This window comes from Dermacentor silvarum, chromosome 1, assembly GCF_013339745.2.
Source record: "Dermacentor silvarum isolate Dsil-2018 chromosome 1, BIME_Dsil_1.4, whole genome shotgun sequence".
NCBI classification, from domain to species: Eukaryota; Metazoa; Arthropoda; class Arachnida; order Ixodida; family Ixodidae; genus Dermacentor; species Dermacentor silvarum.
In genome coordinates this window covers 81,828,807-81,844,127 of record NC_051154.1, presented here as the reverse complement: position 1 = coordinate 81,844,127, position 15,321 = coordinate 81,828,807, and the positions used below count along the sequence as shown (strand labels likewise).

At 41.6% G+C, this 15,321-nt stretch overlaps 1 protein-coding gene across 1 annotated transcript in view; it reads left to right on the top strand.

Moving 5' to 3' along the window:
* LOC125939676 (ankyrin repeat domain-containing protein SOWAHD-like) overlaps positions 1–15,321 on the top strand; it is an 84,414-nt gene that overhangs the window by 62,197 nt on the left and 6,896 nt on the right. Inside the window, exons 7-8 of the mRNA XM_049664981.1 lie at positions 2,162–2,307; positions 10,263–10,336. Of these exons, the coding sequence (XP_049520938.1) occupies positions 2,162–2,307; positions 10,263–10,336 (220 nt within the window). The remainder of the gene's footprint in view (positions 1–2,161; positions 2,308–10,262; positions 10,337–15,321) is intronic.

The window sequence follows — 15,321 nt, the reverse complement described above, 5'->3', positions numbered from 1 at the left end:
CTTACCCAGGCCCATTCTGTGACAGATTTTATAGGAGGCTGCCTCATTGGCATTCAGGCTTCATCATCTTGAGGTAAGGATTGCCTTTGGCTTAGCACTGTGGAATGTCTCCTTTGCTTTTGGTGCTTTGTCTGTTTTTTTTAACAACTTCTGCCTCCTGCATTACAGTGCACCTGGTCAAACCTTGATGTTGCTGGATGTTTTTGTGGCACCCTTTTTTTTTTTTTTTTTTGCTACCAAGTGTTTGTGTTCACACAAAGGTCTCCCTCTTTTTATTTTGCATGCTTTTGATGGTGGCAGCATCTGTACCCCATATTCCTCTGTATTGCACCCATGACACCCACTAAACCCTTGGGGGTTTTGGCTGTAGTATTCTGTGGTCAACATATATTCTTGCTTTCATGCAGTATTCTGGGAACACTGTTATGTATTTGTTTAAACGTTTCCATTGGTTCAAACTGTGCAAGTTGCTTTTTAGGGTGGTGACAACCTTGTAACACAAACTACACTCACTTTCCCCATTTTTTATTTCTCATCTGAAGTCATGTAGCGAGTTACATTAAAAAGTTGTTACCTTACTAATGTGTATTGCATCATACTACATTCTTGGGAAACTGTCTATCCTTTAAATATTTGCACTGTGCTTTTTCTTTTCCAACACTGAGCATAATTGTGTAAGTATATTCAAGATTACTATCTCCTGCTGATTTCATGTATTGGTTAAAAAATACTATCCTGGACAGTGGTGTGCGGCTGTCATCAAAATAAGCAATGGGGGCTCTATTTTTGGAATCGATATTTTTAACCTGTGTCTGATTCCTACAGACTTTGCTGACACATCATAGCAAAAATTGGGTATAACCATTTTCAGCTACTCATAGCCACTTTTGTTGACCAAATTTTAAGGTTTTCTGCGATTCAAGCAGTTGCTTTTAAAATCTTCTATTAATATTGTGCTAATATTTCTTGGCTGTATAGGATTGTTCCACTGCCGTAAATGGGCTTCAGATGCCTGACCAGGTGATCAACATTCAAAACTTTACAGAAAAGGAGCAGACATCAAATTACTTGACGTCATGGCTGCATCACATTCTTTGGGACTGTAGTTATACCTCTTTTCATGAGCCATGAGATGCTGTCAGTCTCTGTGCTTTGTAAAGCAGTACTGCGGCCGTTGATAATACTACTGTGCTTGTCTATTTTGGTATCATTATTCCAAAATACTCGAGACTGCAAGGATTCTCCAATACACTGGGAAGTTGCACAATACAATAATCTTCTAACATGTTCCTCAGTACATAAAATGTTACTGTGGGCATCAAAAGTTTACGGCGCACAGCATCCAAGAAAAAGCTGAATATTTCTTGAGCCTGAGCCTCGATTTCAGATTTCCTACCTGTACTAGTGTGTGACCAACATAGTGCCATACTGTTTTACTGGCTGCAGGCTACAACTGCTGCCATTCGGCTTTTGTGGTACTTATATCCGACAATCTCTTTATGCTGACTAACGGTGCTGTAGATTTGGGTTCCATTAAATGTTCCTTTTACATTTTCTTGTCAAAAATGTTTCTTAAAAAAAAGAAAGAGTGGCCCGTAACATGCTCAGGCATCTGATGGCATCTTAAATTTGTTATCTTGAAACAATTCTTTAAATTGAAGAATTATTTAATGGGGTTTAAGGGTGGAGCCTGCATTCAGGGCTATGAGGGAGTTGTAGTCAAGGGCTTTGGGTTAACTGTAGGCGTTTGCCCATCTCGCCTGCATTGGACTGCAGCCACCACAGCCAGGATTTGATTCTGTGACCTCGTACTCAGCAGCGCAAGGTCATAGCCTCTGAGCCAGCACAACTGGTATTATCAAAGTTAATGCATACTTGGAAAATGTTTGTGCCCTTCATGAAAACAACCATAGTTCTGTTTGGTTCCTTTTGATCTGCTTGTTTGTGATGTTGCAGGGATGAGTTCTCTTGATATCTTGCTTTTTGTGTGAATTGCTTGCTTTGTTTGCTGTAGAAGCTTAGGAATGGTATTCCTTTTATTGTTTGTTTTTGACTATTGAATTTGCTTTAAGTAAATATCATGAGTGGGATTGCTTTTATGTTTCACTGTAACTTGTTTTCTGTTGCGAGAGTGACAATGCCTTTCTCTGGTTTCTCGCAGCTTCTCGGAGCCTTGAAAAAGACTTGGGCTTCATGCGGATGGGGTCGTTCAACAGTAGAGTGAAGCGCACTGCAGCAGTTCTCACGAATCCATTCGGAGTCCAGAAGCTGAAGCCCTGGGGTTCTGCTGACAGTGTTGCCGATGGTGTAAGCATCAGTCTTTTTAGTGTAAAAGGAACCTTGAGAGTGGGTTTTTTGTCTAAAGTTGGGGACGCCTGATATTCATGGATTCAATATAAGTGAATATAATGGATATTGAGGTTAGTCATGCATGTTTGAAACACTATCAACGAAAATTTCGTACTATCTGGGAACATAGTCTTAAATTAATCCAATGCCATGCACTGGCCCCCTAATTCCAGACTTCATGCTCAGGCTGTGCAAAAGTTCAGCTCCTTCAGTGCATCGTGCATCCAATAAGCTTTTTCTAAAAAGCCAATAATGAGCCTTTTTTTTTTTTTTTTTGGCAAAACAAATATTACATAGCTATGACCTGAATGTAAGGTTTCTTCATCACTAAGGTTGTTTGAATAGCTAAATTCCCTAATGAAATAAGAATGTTCCAGGAAAACGACCTGCCAATATTGAATTGAATACCAAATGTTTTCTCATTTCTAAACAAAATGAAATACAAATGTTGTGTTGAGTTCATTTATCAAAAGAAAGATTTATTTACATGATTTGATAGATCATGTAATGCCATTCAAAACTAGACATCCGGTCAACTGAGGAGCTTGTAAACGGGAAAGATGATCATAACTGGTGCACCGTGACAATTAAAGTAAAAAAGCAAAGGTACAGCACATCACCAGATGCACATAGGGTATTGAGTTTTTGTTTAAAAGACCTAGGTGTTCTACTGCTTCAGTGCACACTGTTTTCAATGGACATGGAGAGATTGGGCAATAATAAATTGTGTTGCCTAAATATAGACAACAAATTCATATGCTACCTAGAGATGAGGCATTCTTATTGAATGACGAAATTACTATGCAGACGTTACCTGCTCCATGTGTTTACTTGGGAACTGGTGCTTATGCACAACAATGGCGTTCCTGCAGCAGAAACTGAACCACCACCACTTTGCAAGGGTCTTTCTCCCTGTAGACCATAAGTGTTGTTATCCTTTACATTCAAATAGAAACGAATATTCAACAATTGTGAATAATGAATTTTCAAATCAAACATGAATGAAAAATAAGACTATTCAATTCATATACGAAATTTAAAATATTTGCATATCTCCATTCATTACTTAAAAAGCGCATGTTCCCATGTCTAATAGAACATGGGTAGCATGAAGAGAACAGTAGAAACAGCAGATACAACATAGCACTAATTCCATCTGTTGTCGTAATATTTATGTTGTTCATCATCATCAGCAGCAGCCTATATTTATGTCCACTGCAGGACGAAGGCCTCTCCCTGCGATCTCCAATTACCCCTGTCTTGCGCTAGCGTATTCCAACTTGCGCCTGCAAATTTCCTAACTTCATCACTCCACCTAGTTTTCTGCCGTCCTCGACTGCGCTTCCCTTCTCTTGGTATCCATTCTGTAACCCTAATGGTCCACTGGTTATCCATCCTACGCATTACATGGCCTGCCCAGCTCCACTTTTTCTGCTTAATGTCAACTAGAATATTGACTATCTCCATTTGTTCTCTGATCCACACCGCTCTCTTCCTGTCTCTTAACGTTAGGCCTAAAATTTTTCGTTCCATCGCTCTTTGTACGGTCCTTAACTTTTTTCGAGCTTCTTTGTTAACCTCCAAGTTTCTGCCCCATATGTTAGTACCGGTAGAATGCAACGATTGATTGTACACTCTCCTTTTTAACGACAGTGGTAATTTCCCAGTCAGGATTTGGTAATGCCTGCCGTATGCATGCCAGCCCAATTTTATTCTTCTATAAATTTCGTTCTCATGATCAGAGTCCCCTGTGAGTAATTGACCTAGATGAACGTACTCATTTACCGACTCTAGAGGCTGACTGGCGATCCTGAATTCTTGTACCCTTGCCAGGCTATTGAACATTATCTTTGTCTTCTGCATATTAATCTTCAACCCCACTCTTACACTTTCTCGGTTAAGGTCCATAATCATTTGCTGTAATTCGTCCCCATTGTTGCTGAATAGGACAATGTCATCTGCAAACCGAAGGTTGCTGAGATATTTGCCGTTGATTCTCACTCCTAAGCCTTCCCAGTCTAAGAGCTTGAATACTTCTTCTAAGCATGCATGCTTAGCATTGGAGAGCATGCATGCATGCATGCGTAGCATTGGAGAGATTGTGTGTCCTTGCCTGACCCCTTTCTTGATAGGTAACTTCCTACTTTTCTTGTGGAGAACCAAGGTTGCTGTGCAATCCTTGTAGATATTTGCCAATATATTTACGTATGCATCCTGTACTCCTTGGTTGCGTAATGCCTCTGACTGCTGGTATCTCTACTGAATCAAATGCTTTTTCATAATCTATGAAAGCCATACAGAGAGGTTGATTGTACTCTGCAGATTTCTCAATTACCTGGTTGATGACATGGATGTGATCCATCGTAGAATATCCCTTCCTGAAGCCAACCTGTTCTCTTGGTTGATTGAAGTCAAGTGTTGCCCTGATTCTATTGGAAATTATCTTGGTGAATATTTTATACAATACTGAAATCAAGCTAATGGGCCTATAATTTTTCAATTCTCTAACGTCTCCCTTCTTATGGATTAGTATAATGTTGGCATTCTTCCAGTTCTCTGGCACACTTAAGTCGTGAGGCATTTGGGTATAAAGGGCCACAAGCTTTTTAACCATGATATCTCCTCCATCCTTGATTAAATCGGCTGTTATTCCATCTTCTTCAGCAGCTTTTCCCCTGGTCATGTCTTTCAAGGCTCTTCTAACTTCATCGCTAGTTATAGAAGGGGCCTCTGTATCCTGTTCATCACTACTTCGAATGAAAGTAGCTTGGCTGCTCTGGGCACTGTACAGCTCAGTATAGAATTCTTCCGCTGCTTTTACTATGTCATCAAAATTGCTGATATTACCCTGCTTATCTTTCAGTGCATATATTTTGCCTTGTCCTATGCCTAGTTTTCTTCTCACTGATTTCATGCTGCGTCCATATTTTGCTGCTTCCTCAATCTTTTCCACGTTATAATTTCAGATATCCCTCACTTTCTTCTTGTTGATCAGTTTCGACAGTTCAGCGAATTCTATCTGATCTCTCGAGTTTGACACTTTCATGTTTTCCTGTTTCTTTATTAGGTCCTTTGTTACTTGGGACAGCTTACCTACTGGTTGCCTTGGTGCTGTGCCTTACCTCCCACTTCAATTGCTGCTTCTGAGATCAACCTAGTTACGGTTTCATTCATTACCTCTATGTTGTCTTTATCTTCCTGTTCTAAAGCTGCATATTTGTTTGCGAGCACCAGCCTGAATTGGTTTGTTTTTATCCTTACTGCGTCTAGGTTGGCCTGTTTCTTCATGACTAACTTTATTCTTTCTCTCTTCAAATTGAGAGAAATCCTAGACCTCGCTAGCCTATGGTCACTGCACTTTACCCTACCTAACACTTCTACATCCTGCACTATGCTGGGATCAGCAGAGAGTATAAATTCTATTTCATTCCTTGTTTTTCCATTAGGGTTTTATTCACATACATATTAAACCTTAAAGCTCTTTTTCTTTATTTTCAAAAAGCTACTATACTGACTCATTTTCTTTTGACCTGATGTGCCTTAATAACATGATTAGTACACAGAAATACTATGTCTGCAAATATTGTGGGAAATCTAATTCAATAAAAGCGATTATGATGATCGAATGTCCACCGTTATTCATGTTGTGAAGAGGGCTTGTAGTAAGTCAAAGTGATCACTCATGGCTAGCTGAGGTGATCAAGATTCCTTAAGGGGTAAAATCACTAATTTGCCGAACACCTCGTGCTGCTTAAGATGGTTACCTAAACTCTATTAGGCATTTCTCCATTCACAGTAAATGGCGCACTTTTTTATGGTTATGTGATGCCATTCTCTGGGTCTCTTTCAACGTATGTTCATGTTTGTCATTGCCATGGGACGCAGGGCTTTGTGTGTAGGACATGAGAGCACAACACAACCATAGAAGGGTAGCAAGTGCACTTTGCTGCATTGCAATAAAAAAAAGACATTTTCGCTGTATATCTTCTGTGGAAATGACTCATGTTCAGCGAGTCCATGGATGGGTCATTTCAGAACTCACGTTTGAACAGGGCGAATAAAACAAGGACATGAAGAAACAAATAACACAGACAAGCGCTGACTGCCAACTGGAAGTTTATTTGAAATTCTTATATTGACTGGTGTATGCATGCCTATGCTGGAAAAAGTATAAATGGCTGAAGAATTTCAAATAAACTTCCAGTTGGCAGTCAGCACTTGTCTGTGGTATTTGTTTCTTCTTGTCATTGTTTTATTTGCGCTGTTCAAACCTCAGTTCTAAATATGAACCAACTAGCCCTCATCAAGACCTTACTGGGCATTTCAGTGCATAGAATGAACGTGTACTAGTATTCCTCTTTCAGGTGACACATAAACATCCATAGGAAGGCCTGACAATTGTGCAAGCTATGCCTTGTCAGAGCATTCATCGAATGGTGTAGAAATGGCTTTCAGGCTTCCTGAGGCTTCTGTTGTCGTAAGCTTCATCTTAATCAACATGCAGCATGCTGCTACAGCCTTCCACACGTGTATGTGCGATGCTTGCGCGACCTATTCAAGCCTACGTAACCTTCTGCTCATTCGCATCATTGTCATTGTGAACAAGGAAGGCTCTTGTGTGATAGCTGAAATTTCGTTTAATTTCTCACTAAAAAAAATTTCTTCGTTACGGTTCCCTTTTTTCATCATGCCTCTTCCAAACCAAATGGGATTCCGTCAAACGCCGGATTTCATGCGTTAAGAAATGAGAACATAAGCACCACTTGTCACATCACATATTGATTGAGCATTTCTTCAGATATCGATGGGCAAAAAACAAAAGTTGAAATGCCCATCCACCAATTTTTATTGGGAAGAGAACGAAAATCTCGCAAGTATTAAAAGCAGAGAATGCATGTTTATAGCAATCAAAATATAACACGGGGGACCGGCAAAGAAACATGGTCCTACTAAGGGGCCTGCAGCACTAAACCATGTCTCTGCCTGGGAGAATGCTTTCAGTAAGGCAATATCCTTACAGAATTCAGCTGGGACTGTAGAATGTAGGAGAGCTATATAAATACTGAATTGTTCATAACACGTTTGTGCACATATGTGGTGGTTGTTTGTCCCCAAAGGGGTCCAAAGGGTATGACATAGTATATTTTGTTTGTTGTACGTAGTTACACAATGACTGATAAGTGACTAAAATTTTCTGACTGAAAAGGATTGAAGATTGTACAACAGCAGTTAGCTTCTTGCTGTTTGTGTATGTGTCTGAGGTTTTTTTGTCTCTCTCTTTTGTCCCCTCTTTTTCTTTATTACTAACTTGCTACTTTCAACATAAAATGTGATCCCAAACTGAGCATGCTATCTGCACTGCATAACTGTTCAGCAGTGCACAATCTGCACCGGTGTAAACCACTTATGATACCACATAAACAATATGGCACTCCAGCATTATCGTTTGCATTAACTCTAAGCAAAAATAAGTAGCATATATAGTGATTGGATCACAGTATCGCATCATATGGCACAAAAATTGGGTATAAAATGTATTGGAAATGCTAACCTAAACTATTCATATATGGCCTTGCAACAGTGCAGATGGTCACATGAGCACGCACCATAATTTGGCACATAAAACCCCAGAGTATTTTTTTTTTAGGATATTATGTAGTGAGGTTCAATTCCTAGCAACAGCAGCAGCATTTCAATGCAGGTGGAATGCAGAAATGCTAGTGTATCTTTGGGTGCATGTTAAGGAACCACAGGTGGTCACAATTATTCCTGAGCTCTTCACTGCTGTGTTGGTTTGCCAGCTACAGGTCACGACAGGCTGGCTGGTCGGTTGAGCGTAGATGAACCATCTAGATGTTACACAGCGTGATTATCAGGCTTCAACTGCGTAGATGAAAGCACAGATTTCAGACTTTCTTTAGCTTGCTGAACATCATATAACTATATTTAGTTGCCTGAACATTAAAATCATGGCCTTGTTTTTTGATGTGAAAGCGTCAAATGGCCCACTAAGCAAAAAAGCCGATATCTGTTAGTCTGTAGCAGCAAAACGGCACCTAAGTTCCACACCTGCTGCTACGGTAGCGCACCAGGTGTTGTTCAATGGGGAAGGGCTTTGCCACAGCGCCACGTCGCTCTCGCTCTCGGAAGCCGGCGCATGGTTCCTATCTCTCTCTCTCTCTCTCACCCCCACTGGGCTTAGCTGCTGCGTGCGCTTGCTGGCCTTGGTGACCGCTGCTGCTTCCGGTGGCTTGCGGCATTGGCACTGCAGGCTGCTGCTGCTGCTTGCTGGCTCAGGCAGCACATACCGCTATGGTACATTACTCGTTGCGCAAAACTCGAAGGACCGCTCAGTGGCATTCATTTGGACAATAATACTTTCGCATTCACAACTCGTAAGAAGTGCTTAGGTGTCTTCGTGTTTCGTTTTCTAACAATTGCCATTGTTGACAATGCTCTATTGTTTTACACAGATAGACACAAGGCTGAGCAGTCCTAAAGGGCCCCTTGCTAGTCTCGGTTGAAAATTTTTACTGGGCTCTGGATATATAAAGCGCCTCAGGGAGCATTCTACCACAATAATTTTTAAAAAGGGTTGTGGAGACATTCGTTCCCAAACTTAGACGTGGCCATCAAGAAAGACACTGAGACCACAAACGGCCAAGGTTTAATCTTCCTGCAGTGATGTCAGGGCAGCTCTGACCGCTCGGCATTTCAAGCTCGCACACCAGCGCTTGTGCCGTCCTGCGCGACACGGACGGTAGTTCTCGCACCCGCCTGCAAGAAGCATCCCACAGGGCTTATTAAAAGCAAAGCTAGAAGCCGAAGAAATGTTGCGAGGCGATAGTGCAAGGAGGGGCAAGTTGCCTTCTGTGCATCAAAGGCCTTCTCCCACTGCTTAAATAAATGCTGGCAAGTGACATCCTTCCCCTGCCTTCTTCATATCACACCCAAGAGCTCACATGACTTTTACCCCCACCTTCCTTTTTTTTTTTCTCCCTACTTTTCTTGTGCATCACATTTCCAGAAACTGTTTTGCACACACTGCGCGTTTGATGGGAATCCTTGATGTGTTCACGTTGCTGCTGGCTTTTTGTGCATTGCAGGCTTATTTTGCATGTGACACACAGGTGACAGCTTTGATGTCTCTGCTGGCAGAGATAGGAGGTCCTAGAAGAGGGGGGGCACACAGGTTTTTGTTGAGATTTTCAACTGTTCTTGTGGCACACATTGGTGGCAGCGTTTGCAGGCAAGTTCAACACTGCATGATCTACGCACCATGCTTGTCTGTTTTCAATGCCCAAGTCTGGTGAAGAGCCCTTTAAAAGCTTTTGGCATTGCACCTTGCGAGATATAGAGCAAACGAAGTGCTGTGCACTGGTACTTGTGGTATACAGTTCTAAGGTGTCTATACTCCATCTCACAACTTGTTTGCAGCAGTCTGGAAGCTGCAAGACTCCTTAGCCAATAGGAAGGTCGAATGCCCCTCGAGATCTGTTCATCCACTCCACGTCATCTGCTCAGCGGCTGCTGAATTTGCAGTATACGACCTGCATGCGCGAAGGTCCCAACGTGTCATGTATCGCTTTAATGCATCATGTACCTAGTAAACACAAAACTCTCTAATCCTGCCATTAGTCAGACAGTTACACCCGGAACTATATTTCGCTGCACAAGGATATTGCCTTATACGCCTCGTACCTTCAGCAGTGCTGCAAACGACTTGCGAGATGGAGTATAGATGTAATGATGACGAGTTAAGAGGATTGGATTTTCCTGTTTTGGGAGCATTACTATAAGCTGATAATGCTGTATTAACTATTATGTGGTCCCATGTTGCAAATTTTTTCATAGAATTAGTTCAGAATATATTTTTTCTAGTTTCAGCATTCATGATTCTTTTCCCAATGCAGGCTGCTCCATGCATGGCGCCACCGAAAAGCATGGTGAAGAAAAAGAAGTCAAAGAAAGTTATAGATTTTCCCAGGTAATGCCACTGATTACTAAAAAGGCCAGGTGTACTCATGAAAATGTGAAGCTGCGAAAAAATTCACAATTTCTTGCTACAGATTAGGGCAGCTTGCATGGGTGCATAGATCACACATGCAAATGCAAAGCTTATTCATTATTTCCCCTCTGCATGCTTACACTACTAGTAAATTCAGTCCTTGCACAACTTCCATGTACCACTTATGTCCATGAACAGCTGCACTGTCCTGCCAAAGTAAAATGTAGACAAATAAGTTGGCTGTTCTGGGCATCTGTTTTTCACACTTATGAGGAAGTTCTATAGCCATTCTGGTGACAGCAATATCCTCCTGACTTCCGGGTTGGATTTAGGTTCACAGATTTTCGTGAAACTTTCAAGATATGATGTGTAGACAACAAAGATAAAAAGTGACGCTTATTATTTCAGTAATGTCCATGGTTTTAGTATGGCATGATGTCTAATATATTGGACACTGGAACTCTATCGGGTAAATTGTGAAATAGTGGGCTTGCAGCAACGCAAGCTACTTTACAGAAGAAAATTGTTACCAATGCTGGAAAAACCATTAATAATCAACATTTTACAAATATCAAATAAAATGCGAAGTGGGTCGTAATTTCTGGCCCTAAAGGGGCGCAGAAGAGCTCGGAACAGCGATAGTGTCATCGTTGCTGTCCGACAAGTCGAGGACTGACGAGCTGCTCTGGAGTATCTGCTCTGCCGTGTCATCCGACAATCCGACACGCGAGGCCTGTGCCCTGAAATGAAAAAAAAAAAGAGGCACTTTATCCATGCACGCCATAAAAGAAAATTTGGTACGTGGCCTTGGTAAACTCTGCGGTAATTACTCAAGGTGAAAGCTGGGGAAGTGTGAAGCAGTGATTTGCCGGTGTTTTCCTTGGCTTATCTTGTTTTATCCTCTGTTTATCTTGTGTTTAGCAATCCACCATGTGTTTTGACACCTGTGCTAAGGCACAACTGGTGGGAAACCGCCACGCACATGGAGGCAAAGCGACACGCACGTGGAGCCAAAGCCTATGCTGCGCGTGGCCACGACGATACGCAATCAAATTACAAGATTTTAATTACTTTCACGAGTGTCTGCTAATTAATGCGCTTAATGCTTGATTATTCTCAAACATGTTAGTTTATTTTGAACCGGTTTTGATTAATTCTGCACTTGTTTTGACTGTGTTTTTGCGCGTGACCACGACATGACACGCCGACAGCCCGGGTTCCTCGCGTGCTTCGCACTTAAGACAAGCAAGCACAAAGAAACGTCGCGTGACACCAAAATTAACACGCGTTCAACGCACTGCACATGGTGTCCGTACATCCGCAATGGTGGTCTTGAGTGCCAGTGTCCAATGTGTTGGACATGCAACATAAAATCACTAGCAGAGAAAAGCAAGCGTACGCGCAACTAAAATTTTCCATTCAGCATACTCCCTGTATCATTACCTTTCCAGTTAATCATAACTAACACGGTAAAATGGTCAGATAATACCATGAACAGTATTTATGTTTCCGGCGGTCGCCGTAGAAGGCCGCTCCGCTGAACGCCGCCATGTCGTCTCCTTTATTTCAGGATGCGCATGGCGCAACTTCGACAAAACTTCATAGATGGCACTAGTAGGTGTCCAAAATATTGGACAAATGGTATTTATGCGGAAAAATACGCTGAGGACGGCATAGTGATGGAGTATTTGATGTCCAATATATTGGACAAATCTCCATAGCTGGAACTTGGGAGGATATAACAAAGGTCTGTCAAATTAAAGAATGTAAGATGTTGCATCCACTTGTTGGAACTCGTTTACCTTAGAATGAGCCATAAATGCATCGTACTGTCGCAAGGTAGTGACAGTGTTGGTGTAGAAACACTGGTGAGAGAAATGAGTAGAACAATCAAACTCCTTATTATGCAAACTTATGATGGGTATGCCAATCACATGTAGTAGTATGTGAGCAATAGCACAGTAGAAGTGCTAATTCAGTGAAAGTTATCACTGGCCAAAAGTAAAGTAATGTGTGTGTAACAGTGACCCTCACTTAAAAAGTATTCGCTATTGTTTGAATGCTGCAAATGTAACAGAAAATACAGATAAGTAGGCTTGAACTCAATCATAAAAATGAATGATAAATCTGGGCAAAAAAGTAAGGAAGTTCGCTAACGTTCATAGAACTGTTTGAGCTGCACTACATGGACAACTTTTCAGGCTGTGCACTCACTGCTGTACCTTTAAAGCATGACTTCATAGTCCACTTCATCTATGCATTGCATGATGCTATAAAGGCCAGAGTATTGACGGAGCAGCTTCTCATACAGTCCAGTCATTGAACTGGCATCCATAACCAGACACGATTGCTGGATACATAGTCAAAGTTGCGGTGTCATAGGTTATAGCCACAGGCATCGTTCCACTGCGACTTTTGATGTAAATTCAATTATGCAGTCAAGCTTTATCTGCTCATTGACGAAACTGGGCAACATCTAGGTTGATGTCACTGTCAGTGACATTTGGTAGCATAGCTTCATGCATTGTCGCAGCTTGTCTGCCATCTACAAGCTAGAACAGGGTCATTAAGGGAGGTTGGCATTCCATGTCTTGTTTGATGTCGACCTAGATAGCGAACATGTTGGCAAGCATTTTGTTGAAGCACTCTATGAGGCCATTCATTTGGGTATAATAGGCAGTTTCCCTGCAGTAGTTGGTTTGGCTGAAACGCAACATTTTTTGCATCAGCTCAGCTGCGAACAGCATGCATTGTTCATGATGAGTACTTAAAGTGTGCCATGCCACACAATATTCTTGACAAAGGAGCATGCTACCTCAGCAGCACTTCCATTAGGTCTCCACAAAGTCAGTGAGGTAGTCTGCTTTTATCACAGTCTACTCATTTCTGGCAGTTAACATTGGAAAACCCCAGAGTGGGTTCATCTTTATTTGTCAGCAAGGCATCACTTAAGGATGGATGGACCTCAGAAATCGCGATGGTTGTGCCATTGGGGTATTTCATAGTGCTCGATGTTGGCAGAAAGGCATAGTCATTGGTATCTGTTGTCAACTCTTCAAAGCACAAGGACATGTCAAACAATATGGCCAGAATTCTCTGGCCAAAACTGACTCTTGCACTATTAAAACCTATTAATCAATCAATCGGGGCAAGTCCAAGGTGCTTTGTAGTCGTGAGAAGTTTGTACAAGTTTGTACACTACGGCGCGCCTCATAATCATATCGTGGTGTTGGGAGGTAAAACCTCCGAATGAAAAACTTTTTTTTAATGTCCCCTAATTATTTGTATAAATACAGTTTGTTCTGTCACTTTATTATGGATCCATTACTAACCACTTTTTGAATTCCTTTATTCCATGGATACAGTTGCTTATGACTTGAAGATTTACCAATTAAATTTCCAGTTCAGATGCTGACTGATCTTGCATACTCTTGATGGGTGAAAATAAAAAAAACGCATCAGTACAATCAAGCATTCAAGGGAAAAAATGTTATCAACTGAAATTTTATTCCACTCGTGCAGGAGCCAGAAAATTTCACAATTACAATATGCTTACGCTGGTTCTTACGCTGGTTCAATATGCTGGTTCTTACGTGTAGTGAACATGCCTGAATACTTGTGGTGGTCGGGCATTAGTCTATACCAGACGTCTCAGGCATACTGCCAAGAGAGGCAAACAGCCTGCAAAGTCCTTCTGTGTAAAACCGTCCTTGCCTTTGTATCTTGAACTGCATGAACCCCACCCAACTCCACCTTCCCCAGTACACATCGAAGTAATAATCATGAGGCGCTACCTACTGTTTATGCAGCCTAACAGTTACTTGGTAGTAAGCGTGAGACCTCTGATGTAAGGGGGAGAGGCAGGAAAAGTTTAAGGGTTAGGGGAGGGGAATAGTCAAATTACTTTTCCAAGAATAAGTGTTGCTCCATGCAGTTCACAAAAGCCTCTGCAGATGGTGCCAGTGTACTTAGATTTAATCATAATGGGAGGCCACTTTGGCCTGCTGTGGTACTAGTGTGTTAAAAATGTCTATTCAGCTAAAAGTTAATTATCCTGCCTTTGCTTTCTTTGAACCTTTTGTCTAAATAGTAGGGCACTCATCTGGATGGGAATAACCTGCGAAATTTGTATTTATGGATTGTTTGCAGCCACCATACTCTCAAGTATAATCGGCAACCCATCTCTTTGAAAAGTGATTTTACTTCATGCAGCACACTTGGGAAGATTGGGACAGTACCCTACTCTTCCTTTAATGCAATGTGTGCTTTTATTGTTGTTGATAGACTTGCTGTCAGTGTATAGTTAACCCTTTAAGGCCCAGTGATTCCAAATGGAATCATCAATTTTGTAGCTCAGTGGGCAACCCCGGGTAAAAAGGAAAAGGTTTTTCTTACGCTACAACTCGTATTTAGCCCTTGCTTTACATATGCTGGCAAGGTGGTAGACTCAAGGAAGTGCTGTCACCTCTGAACGAAAAAATAAAAGAATCGCTTGCACTGTTCCTGCCATTAGCTGAGATCCCCTCTTCTTTTCACCGTGCAGAGGTACGACAATTATTTTATTTTTGTCTCGAACATTTCGATTTGAACTATTAGGTGCTATGCGATCCCTTCGCAGTAAGTTTATTCGGCAAAAAGTATTTGTGGGTACCGGAGATCTTTGCGAATCTTGATGATTCCAAATGGAATCATTGGGACTTAGCGGCCCCGACTACTCACGCGATACATTTTCGATTGACGTTACCTCACTGACTAAATCGCGTGTTTGTTGCGCGCAAACGGCGTTTCCATGCCGTACTTGGCCATGTTTTGGGCGCGTGTTACCTGATGGATCATTATCGCGTCAGGAGCCTGTATTATTGGTGGAGCCTTGCTCAGCTTTTTGTGATTTTATGCTGTTGATATGAGCTTATGCCGTGTAGATAAACTTTTTGGGGGGCAATTTCTTTCGGAACAGATGGCAA